General features: G+C 39.2%; 1 protein-coding gene across 1 annotated transcript; it reads right to left on the minus strand.

Moving 5' to 3' along the window:
- Positions 1–1,381: 1,381 nt before the first annotated feature.
- On the minus strand, positions 1,382–25,624 carry LPL (lipoprotein lipase). Its single transcript, XM_004685236.2, has 10 exons — positions 25,195–25,624; positions 21,175–21,335; positions 16,330–16,509; positions 14,296–14,407; positions 13,331–13,564; positions 11,979–12,221; positions 10,013–10,133; positions 9,035–9,217; positions 5,097–5,201; positions 1,382–3,327 (listed from the first exon to the last, which is right to left on the minus strand). Coding segments are annotated over exons 1-10 (1,428 nt in total). The 5' UTR covers positions 25,283–25,624; the 3' UTR covers positions 1,382–3,326.

The following is a 25,624-nucleotide window of genomic DNA, read 5'->3' on the forward strand; positions in this document are numbered from 1 at the left end:
TGTAGACATATGCTTTCTTTCCCGTGGTATATAACTAATAGGGGAATTGCTTGGGTTACATTTTTCTGAAAATTTGCCAAACTGTGTTCCAAAGTTGCTACACCATTTTACTTTCCCATCAGCAATAGATGCAAGTTCACGTTCCTCTCCACTCTTGCCAACAGCTGCTATTGTCTGTCTTTGTTATTACAGCCACACATTGCTGGGCAGTGAGCTAAGTGGAAACTGGGGTGTCTTCTTCTGTTAGGTGGACCCAGTTTCAGAAGACCACCTGCCTTACTGACAAACCAGTCGTGTACTAGTAGTTATTGTAACAACTGCCTTCCAAATAAATTCTACCTCACTGTGCCCAAAAAAAGCAATTCCTATTTACTTGCATAGATGGGCTTATGTGGTTCTTTTTTATTACCAAAACCATGCAAACCATACTAAGAATGCACCCACCTATTTCAAATAGTTCATTCACCAATGCCACTCATTTTGTAGCTAGCAACTTTTTTCCCTTAAGATTTATTTATTTATATACTCAAGAACTGCGGTATAGGTCAGAGTTGTAGGGGGGTGAGAGTATTCACCAGAGACAGAGTGGGGAGCAGAACAGGCAGATGTATTGAAATATACTGCTGATGGAAGCAGCAGGCAAGTCAGGAGAGGTCTGCCACACCATGTGGGTCAGCTCCTTAGAGGGGCATCGAACTTGTGATGTGATGCCGTGGCTGCATATCGCTTCATAGTGCTGTTTTAAACTCTTGTACCACCAGGGAGGGCCCAGTAACAAATTTTATAAGGTTTATTTTTATTTGTTGTTGCTTACAAGAACTGTAATAGAGGCCAGAGTATGTATAGGGGGGTGAGAGGATTCACAGGAGACAGAGTGGGAAGCAGAACAGGTAGATTGACTGAAATACACTGTTGAGGGGAGCAGTGAGACAGAAGCAGTCTGCTGTGCCATGAGGGTCAGCTCCCTTGTGGGGGATCAAGCTCAGGCCACAGTGGCTGGAGATAGTTTGAGAGCCTGAGCCTTGATCCCTGTGCCACCAGGGAGGCCCCTTGTAGCTTACAATTATATTTCAGAGACAGAATAGACACAGATTTTTTTTTTTTACATTTTTTTTAACACTTACTTATGAAAAGGTATACTTCAGACAAGGAAAATCCTCTGTGTGCTGTGTATTTTATTCAGGAAAAAATGTTTCATTTCCCTCTAGGGTTAATTTAAAGGCTCTTAAGGCATTGCATAGTTTTTTTACAAATGTAAACAAAAAATGAAATATAATGTACTGTTATAATTTTAGAAACTACTTACTAAGCATATTACTCAGTATAAATTTGCTGAATAACTTCCCTAGGAATACATTTCTTTCTTAGGGAACTAAATGATACAAAATAATGACTTAAGTGTTTATAACAAAATGTTATCAATTTTATTAAAAGCAGATTCCATTTCTTCACATAGTTAAGTTTCTTTATTGAAGCCTTCATATTATATTATTTCATAAAAGTAAGTTGCCTCAGTGAGAAGTCACTGATAAAGACATGTACAGAGTTAGCACCACACAACTATAAAGGCAGGTAGCCACAACCTTTCCAACATGCACAATCTCCCTTTACACATACACACATATATTTACAGCTAATAAATAACAGTTAAAGCCAAACATTATTGAAATAGCTATGTGTACACACACACATACAGGTAATCTTTGGAAGCCAGGGTTTCCAGTATCATGAACTAATTGGATAATCTTTTCTTCAATTTATGTACCCTTGATCCAAACCCAAATCCAGAAAATAACTGAATTAGGAATAAAGGGGGATGCCGACAACAAATCACATATCATTTTATTTTTTAGAGAGAATTCATTCCAAGCCTGCTGATATGTATCACAACATTTGTTCCACAATGTACAGCACAACCATACTTCTCAGACAGAGAGCTGAGGTTTTGGCACTTCCAGAACAATTCTTACTGCAACATGTTCTACTATGTTCCTTTATTGCTTACCTTTGAAGCCAAGCTAAATAATAAATGTACATGTGGACTGGATACGTGAGTGTGTGTTCAGATACCCACACATGTCCACAGCTCAGATGTTCAGCAGTGCTCTCTGAGATATTTGACTTCTGTGTCATTTTATACTAACATTAAGAAAAGCATTCTGAAAATATGAGATCTAGTTTATATAAATAATTGCTTAGTTACTCTTTACTAGTTGTTAAAAACAACTCTTGGCATTTCATGTAAGGCAAATAGAGGATTCCTCAAATCCCTGCAATGATTTATGAGCACTATTTATTAATATATCCCAATAACATTTCCATATCTTTATGTAGTAAAAATGGTACTTCTCTAAAATTTGTGGGCATTTGCATGATGCAAAATATGACTTTGAGTATATTTTCTTATCAATACCACAGAGGAAAGACATGCTCAAAGTGACTGAAGCATGGTGATAAACCAGAAATTGGTAGTAATGATTGGTAGTAATGATTTAAATTAATGAATATAATTTTGAAAAATCTCATAATAAAATTATGATATCATTTCCATTCTTTGTCATTAAAAATTAAGCCTGCAGAAGATATAGGCTCTTTTTAAACATCTACCCAGAGAATATTGTTAAAATATAATCTTCAGACAAAGCAAGCATTAAACAATAAGCAATAAGGCCTATTAACAATCTGGATTTAATATCACCTTTAATTTGTAACTTAGTTATGATGTAACTGATAACAGCGTGTTTTATTTAAGGTTCAATGCTTTGTCAACTCCGGTCTTCCATTCTCTCTCTGAGCCACAAGATCCTAGTTAACCCAATGATAAAAGAGAACCATTCCAAGAAAAAGTCAGGTTTTATGATCAGTCTGTGAATGAGTCTGGTTTATGCCATAAAAAATATTTCTGTACATTTAGAGTTAGAAAAAAGCTCGAATCAGAGAAATGCAGAAATCCCAATTGAATTATGAAGCTCTAATCAATTTTGGGATATAACTAGGCATAGTTCATAACGCTTTATTACTTTATGATGGGCCCAAACAATTCTTACTTCTTTCTCAAAGGGCAATATGCACTATTTTTAAATATCTACTAGCTTTAAATGTTGGAAGATATGTGTCATGTAAGCCACCAATATTCCTCAAATTGAATTAACCACTGTTTAGTATTTGAGACTATCTCCTAAAATAACTAGCACAGGTATAGATGGGGTTATTTAATACTCAGGAAAATCCACTTTTAGCCATCCAAAATACTGGACATCTTTAGTAAAAGTTACTTCATTCTTCACAGAATTCATGTGCTCTTCTCTATATATAATTGCCCACTTTCTGAGGAAAAAAAAAAAAAAGGAAAAATGATCATTTGTCATATGCTTTGTATTTTACAAGTCTTTCTGCCTGCTGGGATCGAAAGACACTAATACCTACTTAACCAGGTGCCAAAGAGTATCATTTTCAGAGAGCTAAGCCAAAGGGCTGCAAAGTTAGGAAGACTTTTATTGCTAAAACTTGTCAAATGCAATGTGTTTCTTTTCTTGTGATATCAGACTCCTAAAGATATATCAAAAAGTGAGAAAAAGAGATTCTTTTATTTGATTAATTTAGTCACAGAAACTGCAAAAGGTTATTAGTCTATTTTATAATTACCTCTTAGATAAAGTTCAGTGCATTAAAAATGCTGACTAAGTAGCTGTGGTCTCAGTAATCTTGTAATCATGAGGAATGTAGTTTTAAACTTTCCTAGATTGATCCTTGCAACTTACATAAATAATGTGACCAGAAATACTTTTAAACAGTTGGCTTTATTTCCAAAATTTTTCATTTTTTTTATACTCATGTATAGAATTAAAGTTGTAGATGATTTTTGGGAGAACATCTGTGTCTCTGTATGTTTTTATGTGACATCTATGTGTGTATAAAACTTCACATAGGAATTCCTTTCTAAAAGTTATGTGGATGCAAAATTACTTAACTTTAGTGGTGAGGAACAAACAAAATACTAACCTCCATACCAGTTCTCCATTTCAAGTTTCTTTGAATGCTCTTACATTAATGTTCCTTAATTTAAATGTCCTCATCTTATCATGCAAAATATATGCCATAATTTCATTTATATGAAAAATATAAACATTAGACATATTTTGCCTATTTTTCTTAATCTAGCCACAGTGAACATGGATAAATTACATGATAAAATAGAAATTAAACATGATAATCTCATAGAACAGTATTTAATATACTTCTTCTGTACTTTTATTCCTATTATATGCTTCTGTCTATGCATATGACTGGGAGAAGACAAATAAAAACCAAAGGATGCTCTCATGACCAACCTTTCCCATCATTTCTTCTATTACCAGCTTTTACTCCATAATCTATGCTTTCCTCTCTTTAGATGTGAAACCCATTGGCACTTGACATTAAGCAGGAGAATGGCTGGAGCAATAGAATGGCGTATTGTGGGAATTCAAGAGGTGACCAGGGAAGGTCACATGCTTAGTTTCCACTTAGGAGTGACGCTCTGGAAAGATTCAGCTGGCAGCTGCTGTGTGGATTAGCCTTAAAGGTCAGATGGGAGGGAGTCAGGGAGTTGTTTTGTGATGGGAAGGAGAACTGTCCCCTATGTTCTAACTTCATTAGTTCATCTTTGGGAGGTCTACAGGCTGCCCCTTGGTTCTCTGCCTAGAGTCTGCTGGCATTTGGAGAAATAAGGACTATGTGGTGTTTTGCTCCCCTGGAGACCCTGTAAAGAACTGCACCCACAATGACTACCATTAACTTATGCTACCGCTCTGAACATAGGGTCTCTACAGGAAGAAGGGTGCAATATAGAAAGGGAAAAAAATACAGAAATAAATATTTATGGTAATTTAAGGAGCAAAAATTAAAATCTGAAAACTGTGCCTGAATATAGGTAGAGCTGGCAGAAAGAACAAAAACTGAAGAAGTACTGCCAAAAACAAATGGATTCAGGACTGCCTGGAGGTTCTGGTCACAAAAATCAGTGCAGATCTTTTTGAGGGAAGAACAATTTATTAAGCAGAAACTTGGAATGTAAGCACAGAAGAGACCCAAAGAGTTTAGCCCATGATGCTTACCAGCCAGATTTTTTAGCCAGAGACTTGTCATGGCATTTCACAAATACCACAGATGCCTTTCCTTTCTGCAGATGGGACACTTTCTCCCTGGAACAGAAGATCACCCTGTGGAAGAAAGTGAAAGTGAACATGCCATATGGAACAATGAGTACACTGTTGAAAAATGTTTGGTCAGTCAGTGCTATTTAAAACCTACCTGACCATTCTGATTAACTGTTTCGAATTTAACAATACTTAACTGTTGACAGGACATCCTGGTTAGCAATAAATACATCTGCATCAGAGGTTTATTTGAGGGTATAACTCATAGTTCAGCAATAAATCTAGTTAATCAGTCTAGACAGGATACACGTAAACTGAATAGTTATAAAATCACATCCATAAAGCCTTGGCTTTTATAAAGAGATGACACAAGATCGACTTATCAGCTTTACCGCCATAGACTCTGCATTACGGACTCCAACTGACTCTTCAAGAGAATCAAATGCCCTGCAAAGCTTTTATATCATCCATGTTCTCCTTTTCTTTTTATTTTTTTGATATCAAAGAAAATTACCAAAAATAAATAATGGACTGATCATTAAGTTAAGGAGCCATTTTTATTAACAAATTGACATGATAATCTGCAATATCCCTGTACATTTATTTTGAAGTTTAAATCTTATATGTCTTTCTATGAAATTAATTTTATAGTTACATGTTGAGTTTGGGTTGGGGAGATAGGATGGCATTATCTGGGAAGGATCATCTCAAATCTAGAAGAGATTAGCTTAAATCGTTCAATGGCAAAATGGATCTCTGGTGCTATTTCCATAACTGCTTTGTAGTCACATAAAATAGTACTAAATTAGAAGCTGACATCTAATTTCAGCTATCAATAATTGACCAACTCAGGGCTTAATTAAATGCCTAAATACTATTATTTATTAAATGCCTAATACTATTAAATGCCTAAACACTATTACTTTTCTAATATGATAATGAAAGAAAATTCCCAAAATATTATAGTTGCAATTATCTATGTCATCTAAGTTTTAAAGACAAAAGATTAACATGAGGCATTCACCAGGATAGACCACATAACATGCTGGATCACAGAACAAGTGTCAATAAATTCATAAAGACTGAAATCATATCAGTTATCATCATGGTATCAAAGGACAAATAAACTTCCAAAATAAAGCAGAAAAGACCCTCCCTGGTAGCATAATGAATTAAAGTTCAGCACTGCTTTACGAAGCTAGCAGGATCCTCTTTAGCATGAGTTCAGTGCCTGGACAAGGACACCACATGGCATAGCAGATGTCTCCTGACCCGCCTGCCGATCCCCTCAGCAGTGTACTTCAACGATCTGCCTATTCTGCTCCCAGCTCTGTCTCTGGTGAATTCTCTCACCACCCCTGTACCTCTGGCCTGTACTTTTGTATGCCTAAATAAATAAATCTTAAAAAAAAAAAAAGCAGGAAAATTCCTTAGTACATAAATATTGACCACAAACACTACTGAATGACCATTAGGTAAGAAAGAAAAATCAAAGAAGAAAATTTAAAAAAATACCTGGAGATGAATGAAAATGGAAGACACAGCCAATCATAAGAAAGCAAGCAGTACTAAGAGAGACAATAAGGCAATGCAGGTGAACATCAGATAACAAGAAAGAGCCCTTTAATCAGCTTTAACTCTTTTACCCTGAAGGTATTAGAAAAAGAACAAACAAAAACAAAAGGTGGAAGAAGGAAGGAAATAACAATTAGGGCCAAAATAAGCAAATAGAAATAAAAAAGACATTCTAAAAAATCAATGCAACCAAACGTTGGTGTTTTGAAAAAAATAAACAGAATAGGTAAACCTTTAGCTAGACTCACTAAGACTAAAAAGGGAGAAAATTCTAACAAATAGAATGAGAAATGAAAGACAAGTTACAACAAACATTCCAGAAATTTACAGTATTATGAAATTAAAATAAACATCTATATGCTAGCAAATTGACAAGGTGGGCAGATTCTTAGAAATCTATAATCTGGAGCCCTCCCTGGTGGCACAATGGGTTAGGACACAGCACTTGCAAGCCAGCCACAGCTGCTTCAGTGAGAGTTCGATCCCCCACCCCAGAGGTGAGCAGCACCTGCTCACCTCCTGTCCTGCCAACTGCTGCCCTCAGCAGTGTACTTAGTCGACCTCCCTGTTCTGCTCCCCACTCTGTCTCTGGTGAAGCCTCTCATGACCCCTGCAGCTCTGGCTTATGCCCCAGTTCTGTGTGAATAAATAAGTTTTTTTTAAAAGAAATCTATACCCCTCAAATTGAATCAGGAAAAGACAGAAAGCTTGAACAAAAGAGACACAAGCAAGGAAATAGACACAGAGCCTCCCAAAACACAAAAGACCATGTCCAGATGGTTTCACTAGAGAATTCTACTACACTTTTTATTACACTGAGCTAATACTTTCTCAAACTCTTCCAAAATAGAAAGAGGGGATGCTTCCAAACACATTCTATCAAAAACTGACAAAAACATCACAAAAAAAGAAAATTATAGGCCATTTCTTTGATGAATACAGATGAGAAAATCCTCCACAAAATCATAACAAACCAAATTTAACAACATCTCAGAAGGATCAAATATTACAACCAAGTGTGATTTATTCTAGACACACAGGGATGGTTTTCCATATGAAAATAAATTAATGTAAATCACCACATCAACAAAAGGAGAGATTAAAAACCATGTGATTACATCAATAGATGCAGGGAAAGCATTTGATAAGATGGGCTTTTGTGCTTTGGTTGACTCTCATTATTGTTTCTATTTCCTTGCTTGTGATTTGTTTGTTTAGGTTCAACATCTGTTTGTGATTAAAAACATGAAAGTTCAAAAAACCAAAGATAGAGGGAACATACCTCAACATACTGAAGGCAATTGTGACAAACCCATAACCAACATCATACTCACTGGTGAGAAACAAAGTTTTCCCTTTAAGATTTGGTACAAGACAGGGGTGTTCACTTTAACCACTACTATACAACATAGTATTTGAAATCCCAGCTAGAGGATTGGCAACAAAAGACATAAAAAGGAACCCAGGTTGGGAAAGAAGTAAAGCACTCACTATTTAAAGATGATAGATACACAACCTTAAAGACTCCATTAAATAACACTTTCCCAGACTCCAAACTACACTACAAAGTTATAGTAATTTCCACAGTATGGTACTGGTACAAAAACAGATACATAGACCAATGAATAGAAAATTGAGAGTCCAGAAATAAACCACCCATCTATGCACAGTTAATCTATGACAAAGAGAAAATAATAACACAATCAAATATGAGCAGAAGAGCTAAATAGACATGTTTCCAAGGAAAATTTACAGATAGCCAACAGGCATATTTAAAAATGCTCTACATCACTTATTGTCATGGAAATGCAAATCAAAACTACAATAAAATACCATCTCTTGTGAGAAAGATCGGTATCAAAAATACCAGCAACAACAAATATTGGTAGGATGTGGAGCGAAAAGAACCCTCAATCATTGTTGGTGGGAATGTAGACTAGTCCAGCTGGTATGGATAAAGGTACGGTGGTTTCTCAAAATATTAAACACAGAACTACCATATGATTCAGCAATTTCAATCCTACACATCTATTCAAAGAATGCACAAACACTAATTGAAAGGACATAATTATTCCCTATGATTACTGCACTCCTATTTACAATAGTCAAGTTATTTAAACAATCTGAATACCCAAAGACAGAGGAGTGGATTAGAAGGTGTGATCACATGCCTTTGGACCTCATACAGTTTTGTAATTAGATGTCAGTGAAAGAAGAAAAGATAGACCTTACTAAAGGTCCCCTTAATGTTGAAGGCTCCCGAAATACTACTGGAGGTACCTTAAACCTTAAAATGAATGAAGAAAAATGCATTTAATTACTTTTTTTGAGTCTCTCCCGCTTTTACTCTGATCTTCTCAACAACAAAGCCAGGGCTGCTCCACCAGTCTGACCAGCTGAAATATGAATCGCTCTCCCATTTGAGTTTCAACATTAGCAGTTCGCCAATATCTATTTCTGTGTAAATTAGGAAAGAGTATGTCTTGTTTGTGGAAACTTCAGGCCTGAATTTAAAAAAAGAGTGTATTTGATTAGTTCTTGAAATTCATTTTTCCCCCTTTTTCTTCCTCCCACAATAGCATTATTCTTTGGGAATATTTAAAAAATGCAAAATAAAATTCCAACAAAATAATGAAGGTAAATACCAACAGAATCTAATATCTTTTATATCTATACCCTTTAATCTAGCCCAACTTGTATCAATATGAACTAATACAATTTTTAAAAGAAAAATATCCCTAGGAAATCACTCAGACATTTTCACTTGTATGCATTCTGTTTCAACTTGTATTGATACACAAAGATAGCTTGTTGTAATCATAAATATACACAATTCTCTATTCTATGTTTACACACTTCATTTTTAAAATAAATATGGAATCCTTCAGGAATCTATAGATGTCATACTTGTCCAGAAGCTGGGCTTATCTTCTCTATATTGCTCTAATTCTAGTAGATATGATGCTGAAGTGAGCACTATTCACTTAATACTTTTGCCTTCTACCTTTACCATATTTTGCCCAGTTTTCTATAGCTATATTTTTAGAGGCCAAATGATTTCAGGGAACCACAATTCAGTTACCCATTGTCTCATGCTGGATACTTATGTGCTTCTAATTTAGGCTATTATATGTACCAAATGCAATGGCCGTTGCTTATACAGAGCTTCTTAAAATTTTTCTACTGAATATTTATTTTCATAGATATCTCCTCCCTTCTGTGCTCCTCAGATCAAAAGTTAGGCAGGCAGCAATGCCCCAATGAACCCATACACTAGCAATAAGGTCCTGGTTACTCACAGGGTGAAGGGAATGTTCTCACTCTCAGCCACAGTGCCATACAGAGAGATTGTGAAGGCCTGGTTTGTCTGTGTATCACTGTCAGTCCCAGAAAAATGTATCTTCACTTGGTAGTGGAAGACTGTAGGGGTGAAAGTAGAATAAATGCTGATAAATCTCTATAGAAACAACAAAGCTCTCAAGCCAGCTGGCAATTCAAAACACAGACACTTGCTCACTAATGACCCAACACAGAGTGCTTACAAGTATCGATATGGCCTGGAAATACTCATGTCTGTACAGGGTTTGTGATGAGAAAATTCAGACCTTGAATGCTACCTCTTTCAGAAATATATGGTTTTCTTGTGGATAGGAAAAATCCAAATGCAACAGAACTAGTAGTCCTAGAAAGTCGTCTTTGACGGAGTACTTGGGAGACCAAAGCAAGAGACCAGAACACACATGACGCCTTCTTCATGGTCTCTACCCTTCCTGTGCCTTAGCACCTGCAGCAAGCCTATCTGGCACTCGCTACCATGAGTGTGCCTGACCACCTACTCATGGCCTTCAAATCAGAGGGTCATGTTCATTCCCTAGGTAGTCCCCCACTGTCTAGCACAGAGTCGGTATACAGTAGACTCACAATAAAATTTAGGTCACTGACTGACCAGTGAGGATGTAAGGACTGCCTTGGCAAGTCAGTTTCTGAAGTGTCTTGTATTAAGGAGAGCCTCTGGAAGTGGGTATCTGAGCCATCCCAACCAAAAATTCAGAGTAGGTGAGATGGGAGAAAGGTTACAGTAGAAAAAAGGCAGCAAGCTTTTCAGCAAGACACAGCTAATAAAAGAAGCAGAGTCTGGGGTGAAACTGAACCCTTCAGGAAGCACCACAAACAAAAGCAGGATTAGTTGAGACTGCAGAATGTCCCCGAGCACACTGGTAGAGCACTGAGTGGCCTTGCGAGGGAGCCTGGGAATGAGTGAGCCCTGCCTGAGTCTTCAGAAGACTACAGCCTCCTCTGTACAGCGCTCGCATTTCCTGGTTCTAAAGAACCAGGGCAACAAAGGGTCCCTCCATTGTCTAAAATACTTCCTTGAATTATAGGTGATCCAAATCTCTGGACCATCGAATGCACCTCTGGACACTAACATTACCTCGATCAGATATAATTTGCCTTTGCAAATTGTTCTTTCATACCATCCCTTCCCTGCGAATTCCACCTGCAGTCTAAATGAACCAGCCTTTCTGATATTAGTCCTCCTTGCCAGATTTATCTGAATATCTCTTCTCAACTCCTTGATTATTTTAGGTCTTGTTCTAAACAGATACCAAATTTGAAATTCAACTGTGGACAAATATATGGAAAAAAATGACAGTATGTAAAGTGTTTGTTATCTTTCCCCCTCCCAGAAATAGTTGCATTTTAAAACAGAAATGATTCCTGCCTTCACTTAAAAGTTTACAAGTAGGCACACTTTTTCTGTCATGGACAGGAAAGTAAATATGTTAGCCTTTGTGGATCATACAGTTTCTGTCCCCGATACTGAACTCTGCTGTGATGGCATGAAAGCAGACTTAGACAATGCAGAAATGATTGCACGTGGCTCCATTCTAAGAAAACTATTTATGAAAGCAGGTTGTGGGGACGCACGTGGCTGATGGATCCTAGTTTGTTGACCCTGGTTGATGGCTTCAGATTTACTCTGAGCATGGTGCTGATGGTCTGGATCATGTGACAGGTCAAAATACAGAAAAGGTGGGTAAGCTGGACCCTTGCAGAGAACAGTGTGAGCTGTGCACTAAGCCCTGCTGACAGTAAGAATTAGGAACTTCAGTAAGCTGGATAAGTGCAATTCCCTTTCCACCCACAGGTAAGGGCTTGGTGTTTAGCAACATTCATTATCTCTGTTGCAAGAGACAGAATTATTAGATGTGATACAAAAAAAGGACAAACTGATTTTCCTCATTTATAATAGTCTCCACTTACCTTTGTAGGGCATCTGAGAACGAGTCTTAAGGTACATTTTGCTGCTTCTTTTGGCTCTGACTTTATTGATCTCATAGCCCAAGTTGTTGCAACGGTTTTTTCTGCAGCTCAGACACAGCCCTTTCTCAAAGGCTTCCTTGGAATTGCACCGGTAGGCCTTACTGGGATTCTCTTCATTCAACAGAGAGTCAATAAAGAGGTGAATGGAGCGTTCGTGTGAGCATTTCACAAGCTGGTCCACATCTGAGGAATCAGAGACACAAGAGCATCCCACCTTATGTAAGTCTCCGATGAGTATTTGTCTTAGTGTAAGTATGGTATCAGCATAAAATGACCTCAGGATCTAGCCATATTAGTCCTTGAATATAGATCCTATGTAAAGGCTCACCTACATTTAAGTGTCAAACTGCAAATTTAGAGTGAAGTTTTGACTTTTCTTCAGTATTTAGTATGTAAATATGTTTATGAAGCTGTAACAAAAGGCATTCAAATGACTTGTAAAAGTTTCGTTCTTTCCATTTATTGCATCCTTCTCTTGTATTGAAAGTATCTAATACTTCTAGATACTTCTAGAAACAAACTGCTATAAACCACATTGTAAAAGGCATAATTGTTAAAGGAACAGTATTTTAGCACAGTTACTATATCTAATTGAGGGTTGTGATGATTACATTAAATGAATCAGAGGTAATCAGTAATATAAGAATGCATCTATATCAATAAGCTTTTATAACAAGTGAAAATGGTAACCTGACTCTCTAAGCTTTGTGACATGTTCACGAAAAGCCTGGCTATACTGACTACAGGTAGGTCCTACTCTCTACAAAGAATGCAGAGATCCCTTACAGTAGATCATACATTTACCACAAACTAGCATTATCATTAAAGATTAAGTTAATATTAAATCGGATTTCCTTAAAATTTTAGAGGTTTTATTATTGGAGAATGGTGATTTGTTTCTGATTTGCACGATGAAAGAAATGTGGACTAATGAACACCTCCTTTGCTTTGCTTCAAAGTCATTCTCCTGGTTTTGCATCTATAAAGTAAAATGTGTGATCAAATAATTTATGCTGCTATTACCAAGCGTAGTAGAGTTTTGTTTAAATTTCACCTTTCCTTTTTATTTCATTACTACAAGTAGTTAATTTACCCTACAATATAGTACATAAAAGATAAAATATCTGTCTGACCCCAGGAAAGGACCAGATTCTTAGGTGATCAGGTTGAATATTACAGACTCCTTCAGAAACACATCTTGGCTAATATGTATATTTAAACTGCATTCTTGTGGAGAACGGGTAGGACACTGGATTCATAAGAATTAACAAGATTTTCGAAAGCGTATATACCTCCAAGACCTCTCTCTGCAATCACACGAATAGCTTCGCCAATGTTACATCCTGGCTGGAAAGTCCCTCCATTAGGATAAATGTCAACATGCCCTACTGGCTTCTGGATCCCAATGCTCCTTCCAGGTGATCCTCGAGTGAACGTGTGTAAGACATCTACAAAGTCTGCGTCATCAGGAGAAAGGCGACTTGGTGCCTCCGCATACTCAAAGTTAGGGCCAGCTGGATCCAAGCCTTAATGAAACAAAGGACAAAAGATCTCAAGATTTTTCAATTTCCATTAGTTTTATTCTCCACAAGTATCACTTAGCAAACAATTGCTCACTATTTGAATGTAACTGGTAGCCTCAGAGGTTCTTATTAGTTCCTAGTCTATAACAATTGAACCTTATATTACTAAGTGCCACAAAAGTAGGTTTATCAATCATTCTAAAATGAAATTTTAGCCTGCTAAACTAGCCATTTATAGCAAACTTTCACTCAAGATGACTTGATTTTGCATTGCAAATTATTTCTGAACCTGGTAAGCAGAATTTTAAAGAGTGGGCGATTCTTTCTTTTCTTCTCCTCTTAGTAGATGCTGAACTATCTATTAACACTGCCAAGATGACTCTGGCTTTTTCCTAATGGTCTCTGTAGTGGTCCTTCTTCATGTTTCCAGGCACTGATGTAAGAAGCATTGTATGTGTTACTCTAACACAGCACAAAACAGACGTATGGGAGGAACAGGTTTCTCAGAGATACCGGGGGCTCTGTTTTACTGCTGGTAGCTAGTAAGCTCATGGGAGCAAAAGCCTTATCTTTATCTTATTCTAGAAAGAGTCCTTCCATAGGTAATCAAGTGACTGGACATACCCAAAGATGCACACCAATGTAGGTTTTGACAGTCTGATTCTCCTTCAGAGTGATGAACATCTCCATTCTTTTGTGTTAAGAATTGAGATGAGAAGTGACCATTTGCTTACCTGTAATTCTGTTAACCTTCTTTTTGGTCAAACTTCCTGCAATGCCAGCAGCATGGGCTCCAAGACTGTATCCTAAGAGATGGACGTTATCCAGAGGATAGTTAAATTCCTCCTTTGGAAGAGAGAAAGAAAAATGTTTCTTTATAGTTCTTTGCAAAAGATTAATACTAAAGGAAAGAAAATATTTGTAAATATTGTTTTCAAATAATAGGAAATACTAAAAATTCTACTTATTTTAATTTTAGTTAACAAGAGGAATTGAAGTATTCTCTTTCTGTTATAACTTTATTTATGCATAGAAAAACTGGAGGTGTGGGGGAGTGAGAGGATTCACCAGAGACAAAGTGGGGGGCAGAACAGGTGGATCTACTGAAATACACTGCTGAGAGGCACAAGGGGTGAGACAGGAGAGGTCTGCTGCACCATGTGGGTCAGCTCCCTGGCCTGGGATGGAACTCATGCTGCTGTGGCTGGATATAGCTTGGTAGTACTGAAACTTTAATCCCTATACCACCAGAGAGGCCCCTATAACATTTTTAAATTAAAATTTTTTCCATGTCTGAAATTATATCATATGTATGTATCATGTATACATTTATATGCACGTATTATATATCTCTATATAGATATATGTATACATCTCTACTGAGATACATTGATATATATGCATATATACATATTCATACATATATAACAAAGTATATATAAATATATATCTCTACATAATACAATTTCAGATGTGTAGAAAAGCTTTTTTTTCTTTAAAAAATATTTATTTCTTTATGCATACAGAACTGGGTATAGGACAGAGGTGTAGGGTCAGTGAGTGGATCCACCAGAGACAGAATGGGGAGCAGAACAGGCAGACTGACAAAGAACAATGCTGAGGGGAGCAGCGGGCGAGACAGGAGAGGTCTGCTGTGCCATGTGGGTCACCTTCTGGGCTGGGGATCAAACTGGCGCTGAAGCAGCTGTGGCTGGCTTGCAGTGCTGTGCTTTAATCCACTGCACCACCAGGGAGGGCCAGAAAAGCTTTCCAATTCAAATATGTTGTTAAAGAAAAAATATCAACACTAGACTATATATTTATATACACCAATTTATGTACAGCATACACAGAGATACACACATATACAAAAGCAAACATATTTGACTTTAAACCATTATCCCATATTCTAAATTCACTGTGTCACTATATTCTTTGAGTTCATCCAAGTAACCATAGTAATCAGGAAATATTACAGTGGGTAGAAACCACAGGCCCAACCTTCTGATTCAAGAGATGAGAAGCTTGAGATACAGGAAGGAAGTATGAGTTCACTCTCTTGGCCAGCAAGAGTCAGAACATTTATCCTTTATTAGTCCAATGAGCATAGCTTATTCTTTTCCTCCAAGGATCTGATTTAAATTATTTGGCCTTGCCAGAATACTGGCTTCCTTTCGAGTCTAGAGGCCTTTCCAAGGTAGTTTCTGGAGGATGACAAGTCAGAACACCAAAGTCAGAAGACCTGACCTTCAGCAAACTCATCTCTTATGGACCTTCCTTGTCATCTTTTACGCAGCTCAACTCCATTACTCTCTTAACCCTCAACAAAAATCTGGATCCTTAAAACACACTAAGGAATAAGTACTATTAATATTTTTTGTCAAAAGGATTGGTGTTCTAACAAGGGTCAAAGCCAACATAAAACTTTCTTGAGCTAATCAACTGGTTGGGAAATACTGGGCTGTCCGTGACATCTCCCCTCTGTCCTGAAGTAACAAGCTTCTGTTTGTTCTGCCTATTGGAAACTTGTTGTCAGCAGATCTATTTACTTTGAAAATATAAAAAGACAGAAAAGGCAGACTTTATAATTTTATCATTCTTATCATAATGTGCTTTCATCTAAAAAATAATGACTATGCTCATTCTGAAGGTTTGAATTGCTCTAGAAAATATCGTTATCTCAGTGAAAAGAAACAAAGACCAGCCATTTGCTCAACTCTACATAAAAGATCTGTTTTGGATACTGACGACACCTTCCCCACTCTTACCTCCATCCAGTTGATAAACCTCGCCACGTCTTTTCCCACCAGCTTGGTGTACCCCGCGGACACTGGGTAGTGCTGCTGAGCCCGGGACAGCCAGTCCACCACAATGACGTTGGAGTCTGGTTCTCGCTTGTACAGGGCAGCCACGAGTTTTGGCACCCAACTCTCATACATTCCTGTTACCTGAAAGAGATGGCAGACACTTTCCTGCAATACCAGCCTACAAACTTGTTATAGGTGTCAACCCAGTACACCTACATTAAATTCAAAAAGTCCATAAGGAAGGCTATTAATTGACATAAAAATCGAACACCAAATGATTCTGCATAGATTTGTGTGTGCTCCTTCTGAAGCCAATTTGGGGATGCAAAAGATATGTTGAATTCAGAAATGGCACACTGGAGCTTACCATACTTGTAATTTTATCTTTTTAAATTATTTTTCAAAAATCTATGATTCAGAAGAAATAATGATTGTCAAAATGTTCTGTATTCGTAATATTCAAAGGAGCATAATTTTATATTATACTCAGTATCCTCCTTTAAATACTTCTGTTAATTGTTAAGAACTGAAATTGGCAATCATATATATTTTTGAAAATATATACTTCTATAGTTGATGTTGCATTCCAAAAGAATACATTCTGTAAAAATGACCAAAATCAGTAACTATTAGAAAATAGTTAAAACACATAATTGAATGTGATCTTTTAATATGAACTCTAGCATGTTGTTTTTTTTATTTTTGCCCAAAAATATTTCAGATTACTATGATTGATCATACTTTTATACCTCCTTAGCTGATTTAATCCTGGTGTTGATTTAATCCTGGTGCCACCTACGGTTTGCTGTAGCATTTGTGTGTCTTTTTTAAGATTTATTTATTTATGCTTACAGAAATGGGGTACAGCCCAGAGGTGCACTAGACAGGGCTGGGAGCAGAACAGGCAGACTGATGAAGTACACTGCTGAGGGGAGTGGAGTGGGGGTGGGGGGCGGGCCAGGAGAGGTCTGCTGTGCCAAGTGGGTCAACTGGCGCTGAGGCGGCTGCAGCCAGCTAGCAGTGCTTCGTCCTTACCTGTTGAGCCACCAGGGAGGGCCCTGCTGTAACATTTGAATAGTTTTGCCCAACACTTTGTTTTACTTGATAACTATTCTTATATTGGTGGACAGGAGCAGAAATTTTAGAGTAGTTTCAAGTGGAATGAAGCTGATTCAAAGTAATTTCTGGAAATTTTATAACAGTAATTTTTAGTTTATCTGGATATAGTTTATAATCTTAGTAAAACCTCAGTAAATTTGGGCTCTCCCTGGTGGCGCAGGGGGTTAAAGTACAGCACTAGGAGGCTGGAGCCACTTCAGCATGAGTTCCATCCCCGACCACCGGGAGGTGATCCACTTGGTGGGGCAGACCTCTCCTGACCTGTCCATTGCTCCCCTCAGCAGTGTACTTCCTCAATTGGCCTGTTCTGCTCCCCACTCTATCTCTGGTGAAGCCTCTCACCCCCCACGCCTCTGGCCTGTACCCCAGTTCTGTAAGCATAAATAAATAAATCTTTTAAAAAAATTCAGTAAACTTATAATATCAAACGGAAAGAACACTCTTAATAGGATAAAGTTTTGACCAGAATAACAAACTATTTGAAAAGAAATTTAATTACTTTCAATTAGACTTATGAATTTCCCAACAGAATTATATGAGGGCATGTCAAAGTTACATATAGCATTTGATGTGCTAATAGTAAAAAAATATTTTAAGCATATTATGAGAAAGTAAGTTTGCTTAGTAATCTCTCAATATATATAAGAAATGATCAGCTTTAGCTTAGAATTTTTTCATAATGCTCTCAAATTCTAATTTTCAGAATGAAAGTGAATGAGCTTTAATAGTTGCATTTCCCAAATTGGTGTTGTTTGAAGTTACACATGATGCCAGCTATATTGTTCTTGGGTTCTTGTCACTAAAGGCTCCCAAATTTAAATCCAAAAGGGCTATGAGGTTGTCAAGTCAACTGTTTGTATTGAGGTTTGATTTATAATTTCAGAGAAGAGGCTTTGCACATTTTCACAAAGATACATACTCTAAAATAAATTAAACACATTAAAAATTGCAGATTATAAAATCCAATAGCATCTAGCCAGAAGATTGCATTTGGCAACAATCAATTCTAAATTCTCAAATCCACCCGCCCCTAAAAGATCCCCAGAGCAGATCATATTATAGTCAATCAAGGTTACTTAACTGTGTACTCAGTGGATACAAAGCTCCTGAAACCGACATTTAGATGGCTTTGGGGGAGATATGCAAAGTCTGTATTCTAAGCCTAATTCAATCAAAAATTGTTGAATTCCCAAACTTTCATCTTAAGTGGAAGTTCTTTCAGATTTATGTTTCCATCTTTATCTATTTTCTAGATTAAAACTATTAAAACATGAGCTCTCACTTTACTCCTGACACTAAGAAACTCTTCAGGATGTTGCTGTGTTCCATGGTGGGGAAAAAGCAAGATTGTGACTTATGAGTTGTTTCTTCTAGTCCCAGCTTTGCACTAACTGCTTCTAAGAACATGGGCACTGCTTTAACCTTACTACGTCACCTACTAACGAAAGATCCAGATGATCTTGAAGTTACTCTTCACCTTGTAAATTACTTCTTGTGACCGTTCTGGCTCCCAACCTGCTTGCAGTGATAAAATGTCAGCTCTAAAACTATTTCAAACACGGAAAGAAAACAAAGAGAAGGTACAAAGGTGAACTAGCTCATTAGGAACTTGTTTAATATCTTTGCGCATGTCTCAGAGAGGCGGCTTCAAGTCTGCGTGCATCTTGGGTCTTTGAAGGAACCAGTTGTAACACCCACCTAGCGTTTAGTCCTGTGCCCTGTGTCCTCTCTTTGAAGTTGGGGACTGGCCACTTTCACAGATGCCTTGCAAGGGAGGATGATATAATTTCTTCAGAATGCAAAAATAATCACTCCCCTTTTCTGCAAGACACTGGCCCATGAAACCCAAGCGGATGGTCCAGCCCTTAGACAGCGGTCTCTAAACTGCTTGCTGAGAATGCTCACGACATGGCAAGCATTCTTCTGTCTTACTCATGTCCAAGTTGCAAAGTCTCTTCACTTTCTTTTATCTTATGCCCTTGAGTCACTGAGCAGCTTACCTTAGATAAGGCAGGAAAACGCTGTTTGTTCTAAACCTCTACTATAAGTTTTTTTTCTGTACTATCGATGTTTCCAGTTAGGCAATCTGTCAAAGGGCAAAGAACCCAACTTACTCCCCTAGGCACTGATACTTCTATTAGCTTTTTTTTTTTCCCTCAATTCAACCCAAAATACTGCTGTGCTTAACCATGATGGAAAACAAAACAATTCACCTGCTATTATTTTCCGAGTTTGTCTTTGGAGGTTTCTGAAATCAGTACCAACTTTTAAAACTTTTGGTGCTCAGACCTCAGCTGAACTGAAGTCTGCCTCATGCCCTACGCCAGGTGGTTCAGCTGAGCCAGCAAAGGGGCACATGCCAGAGATGTGGGCGGCACCCCAGCCGCCTGCTGCAGCAGCCTGGTGAAGCTGCTGGGAGACAGTGTGGGCACCCAAGTGGGCGTTGGAAACCCGCACTATCAACAGATACTAGATTATCTCAGTTTGAGAGAAAAACCACGTTTTTTAAAATTTCCTATCTTTCTCAAAGATAGTAAGATGGCAATGCCAAAGAGAATCAATGTATCCCCGTCACATACATGCTTATTAGATTTAAACTTTTTAAAAATGTTTAACTATACACTTAAATATACAAGTTTTATATACAATTAAAATAATTTCAAAGCCAACAGATTACTTTTTCCCATTAAATCTCTCAAGCTACAAAAAGATTTTGTTAAAAATGCAAATATGTAATTTTTTACAAGATGCAAGATAGTAAATTTACTTTTAACTCTAGATGTATTTTATGAAACATCTGTGAATTGTTAATAGTTACATCATCTCCATAAAAAAAAGCTATATGAATTGTCTAATACTATAAATAACAAAGCCACTAAATCATGTAGGAAAAGGAATTAGGATCTCTAACCATCCATTATATTTAAGTCCTTTTTTAATGAAAATGGAATCTGGTCATTTGGGATTAAAAATTAAAGAAGCCAAAAAAGTAAAATAGTCAAGCAAGAGTTGTAACATGTAAAGCTACCACCTGGCATATTTGGAGCAAATTACTTCATACACTTTAAATACAACTCTGACCATAGATTTCACTTTTCTAGTTATCGTGCATGGCCATACCCTGGGTAGCAGCCCTTTTTTATTTCTGGAGAAACTCAGTAAAAGCTTACAGCTAGAAAATGTGGGAGGGGCATTTAGTTCTTTGCTTCACAGATCAGTAAGCTGAGGCTCAGAGGCCGTCACTTGATCCACATCAGAGATGGACAATGACAGAGCCAGAACCAGTCTCCTCCCTCTCCGAAGTCCCGCCCTCACTCTCACAGGCCTTCTTCCTTAGGAAGGGTTCTTTGGCAGCCTGCTAGGTGAATGAAGCTCCTGCCAGGGTTTCATAGGCTCCCTGCAGCATTAACCTATATAATCCTCTGTAGTTGATCAGGGCCTTGTTTTCCCACCTCCCAGGAATAGCTGACCCAAGGGCACCAGCTCCGCGCCTGGTGGAAGGAAAGCTGGCACTGTCTCGGGGCTACTCATGAACCTGTTACATGAACGTTCCACAATCTCACCCAGAGCCATCGTTGCCTTTAGTCAAGCTTAAAGCAAAGCCATAAGAAAGCAGGGAATGGGACAGGACGGAAGCCCCATCACGGGGTTCCGACTATCTGTTTCTTCCCAAAGAGTCTCTCTTACTGTCCAGCCATGGATCACCACAAAGGTTTTGCTGCTGTGGTTGAAGTGGCAGTTAGCCACGGATTCTGTCACTCCAGGAATAAGGTGGCAAGTGTCCTCAGCTGATTCTTCAGGGGTCCTGAGAGCAAATTTACTTTCAATGTCCACAAAATCTCTTCCTCCTGTAATTCCGAAAAGGAAAGAAAATTGGGCAGAAGGTTAACTGGGGAGTGCTTTGCTTAATTTGCTGGAATGATGCACATTAGGCTCAGAAGCAACACCACCAAAGCCACTTTTTTTTTTCTCTCTTGCTTTTTTTTTTTTTTTTTTTTAAGCGAACATGATCCAGAGAATGACTGATCCTCCTCCATTGGTGATCAATGTTGACAGAAATGACCTTTAAGTAACCATGAGTGCAGAAATATTGACCATTGCTGTGTTTTCTATTTGCTCTTTCAGTGTGCATGTGTGTGTTTCACGTACACAATTTCAAGTAAGTGCACTGCTGTTTGGGAATTCCTTAGCTAATTCCGTCTTCTCTCAAGATATGAATTTAAGTGTTGACAAAAGTAATGCTGCTAATAGTGAGAGAGAAAGGCCCAAAGCCCTTTCCTCCTGTTCCCAGTTCAAGACACACTCTCCTAGAAAACAGTGGCTCATGGCCAATAACACCACTTAGTTCACATGCTTTAAATTTCTGATTACTTCAAAGGAATGTTTCCCCACAATACTGTAGACCAAGACTTGTTTCAGGGAAGGTTCTTTCCTTTGCACTAGCGTAAATTGTAGCTATATTAGCAGTGAGAAAAATTGGAAGCATGAGAAAGCTTTCCTATGGAATTGTTCCCATCCCCACAGCAAAATATACCAGTTCAAAATGTTTTAAAAAATTACTTAGTGTACTGTTTAGAAATACTGTTGTTATGTATAAGCCATGCTGATTTCCCCCCCTCAAATATTTCCCATTATATGTCTTTACAATCTTCCATACAAAGTCAAAACTCAAATACTACTGCAAAACTGGTTTCAAAAAGAATTCGCTTTGACTCCTCGTAGTTTATCGCGACATGAGTGAGGAAGAAAAAAATTTCAACCTTTCTTTTGACTCTCTACATAATAAATCTAATTCTTGATAAATGTTTACAGGGTATCTGTAGACATACAGGCCATGTATTATCATGGTGGATACTTAGATTAAATGTATTGCAAATGAAATGAGACTCTTAAGAAACAAAACAAGAACAGAAGGAAGCTATATTCAGAAACACTGTTTAATTTCTTGTAATCTAAAAGGAAGTCAAATAAACCTATCCATTCACTATAAGAAGATAACTTGTAGATTTTAGATGTCTCTTTTCAAAATTGTAAAGAGACAAATAACCCAAGTAACTCAGAAATACTTCTAATTCTTTGATCTAAACATCTCTCACAAAACATAATTTGAAACTTTGTAACTTCAAAGTCATAACATCGTAAATATTCTTAACATCTCTTCAGTCTATCCTTCTCTGTGGTGTGTTGTTAGCAGTTTGCACACCACTGGAGTTTGCGACCCAAGGATTTCTGCGCAGCCTAAAGATGAAGGTGTCATTCAAACCTCTATCAGTGCAGACCAAGCTAACTTAGGTCATAGACAGACAGGGAAAAAGTCAGACCCTAACTCTTTAGTCTGTAGGATTACATGTGTCAGCATATGTTGCGGTTGCTCCTGGCTGGCCAATGAACTGACCTGACTTGTTAAGAAATTACTGCTTTCTAGGCATGTCAATATTAGTGACTCTGTACTTTTCCTTCAGAGGGAATAGGGCCTTTTTACAAGGTCCCTCTAGAAGCTAAAGCCACATTAGAATATCAAGAAAAAAAAAAAAAAAGATAGCTAGGTATATTCCTGCCACGTAAAGATTGTGGTGGCTCCAAGAACCAGCAGCCTGTGGGCAGTGCCTCTAAACTCACACTCTTCCTGGAAAGAAATTGAGGAAGAATAAGAGTTGTCAGAGCTCAGAGTAGGTGCTGATTATAGATGAATTCAAGCAGGAATAAAAACAAGGTGAAAGTTGCTGTGTGGGAGGTGATATAATATGAGGGAGAATGGTACAATGAGGTGAAGGATGGGAAGGATTAATTTCAAGTCTGCTTTAAACTTAATCCTCTCTTATAATGGACCAGGCAAGAAAATAATAATGATGATGAACAACTATATACCAGAGACACTTTATGGGGGTGGAGTGGGAGATGGGATCAAAAATGATGGGGGGAGGGAAATGCACTGGACTGTGGTGATGGCACATGGGTGATTTGGTGATGGGAAGCCCACGGGGATTACAACTGAGATGGAAAAAGACACAAAATTATGTAAAAATAAACTATTATATTTTTTAAAGAAAAAAAAAAGAGCTAGCCTGAAAAAAAAAATTACTCTTATTACACTGACAGTAAGAAAAAACTTTTGTTGGTTAAAATTCAGTTTACTTCACTGCTCACCTATGTGTTCATTTTAATGAAAGAGTAAGAATTCCAGGGCTTAGAAGAACTTAAAGTTTGGTGAAAACTCTCGATTTTAAGAGTTGAGGAATCTAATCAGAGAGAGGCGGCACTGAGCAGTCCAAGAATTCGCAGTCAGGAACTTCCACGGGAGGTGGCAAAAATGTGAACAGGACAACATAGATTTGCGTGTTTTATGCGAAAAGTAACATTACACTATGGCATACATTTTGAAATAATAATTTAAATTTTGTTTCAACCATCTTTTGGGACAGTTGCAAAACACCATCGAAGGAAACTTGCCACTCCTTGAGTTTAGGACGGAAACACTGGTATTCTCAAACTGATCTACCAAAAAAAAAAACTTGTCTTTTTTATCTAATTCCGCTATGAAGGAACCAGCATTTTTTTAACCTCACCAAAAAAAAAAAAAAAGAAGAAAAAAAATGACCTTTTATCATTAAGTGACAAAATAGGCCTTCTTGCCCCCCACTCCCAACTTCAGGCAGCAAGGGCACAGACAAGCCCAGCCACTGCACCCCGTGCTTGCCTGGGGCGCACGCAGGTTGCCCTGGCCCTATCTGCAATCCCACCTAGAGAAAGGAAAGCAATGCTGCTCGGATTTCCCACTTGTTTAGTTGGTTATTTAGTTGCTATAGTTGAACCAAGGTACAAGTTACGGAAGCATGTCTCAGGCTGAGCGCTCACCTTCCCTGCAAATAAATTCTCCTGTCCGCCGGCCCCGAAGGCCCCAACCCCGCGAGCAACCTGCGCCAGGGGCGCAGCCCCGGTCTCCACGCCCCCTGCCGACGCCCTCCGCGCCCCAGTTCCGCAGCCACAGTCGCGGCGACTCCTGGCCCGGTCGAGGGGCAGGGCTCCTGGAGTCTGTCCCCCGAGGGCCGGGAAGGGTAACGAAGAGCAAATCAGCGCACCCCTCCCCCCCAACACACACACCGATTCCCCTAAGACGACTGATCTCTGAGTCGCGTTTTCCGGAAAGCCAACCTTTTGCTTGGTTTTCGGGACACTAGGGAACGAAAGGCTGGCGCGAAAAAGTGCAAGTAGGAGGGCTTCCCTGTCGCGGAACCCCAGCAGAACCCGGCGCCCCCACCACTCCGCGCCACGCAGCCCCGGCCGCGGACGTGGGGGCGCCCACGCGTGTAAAGGGCTTCCCACCGCCCGGGTCGACTTCCCCACGCGCGGCCGCATCCTGCCCGCACTCTCCCGGGGGGCTGGGCCGAGGCCGCGGCCGAGGCGGGTCACAATGGCCCACGTGCCTTACATTTCAGAACCCCTGCAGCGGGAAGGTTACTCCCGCGTCCCGCCTTCTGCCCCTCTGCCGCCCCGCACATCCCTTCCCGCCCGGCCCCTTCCAGGCGGAGAGCTGGGGCTCGCCCGCCGTGCGGCGGCGGCGCGGGGACCGGCGAGCGCGCGGCTCCGCCCGGGAGCGTCCTCTGCGCATCCGCGGCCCCTCGCGCCTTCCTCCCCATTCTCCCAACGCGGGGACGTGGCTCCAGAGCCGGGTCTGCAGGTGGAGGGCGGTTTGCATCCAAAACTTACGGTCGGCGGCAGCCACCCCTCCGTGGGGGGCGGTGAGACTCTGGAACCACACACACAGAACGGCCAGGAGCAGCGCTTTGCTCTCCATCCCGGGCGCGTCCCTCTGTAGGAGTTACCCGGACCGGGGGCTGCGCGAGCCTGCGGCGGGAGCTGGCGGAGAGCGAGGGGGAAGTGGCCCGGAGAAGACGCGCGCTGGGAGATCTGAGGGGCAGGTTTCCTCTGGGGGAAAGGAGGAATCGAATGGAGTCTGACAGTTTCCACGCCACCGCTGCATTTGTGACTGGAAATATGCAAATAAACCTCATCACCTATTGGCTATAAAATCACAAGTTGGGGGGAGGGCCCTAAATTCACTTCCAAATGTTTGAGCAAACAGCTATGAGGCTCAGCCCTGCCAAAGAGAAGAGGGGGAAAGGGCAGGAGGGAAATT

This window comes from Condylura cristata, unplaced genomic scaffold (assembly GCF_000260355.1).
Source record: "Condylura cristata isolate star-nosed mole 26May11 unplaced genomic scaffold, ConCri1.0 scaffold00018, whole genome shotgun sequence".
Classification (NCBI taxonomy): Eukaryota; Metazoa; Chordata; class Mammalia; order Eulipotyphla; family Talpidae; genus Condylura; species Condylura cristata.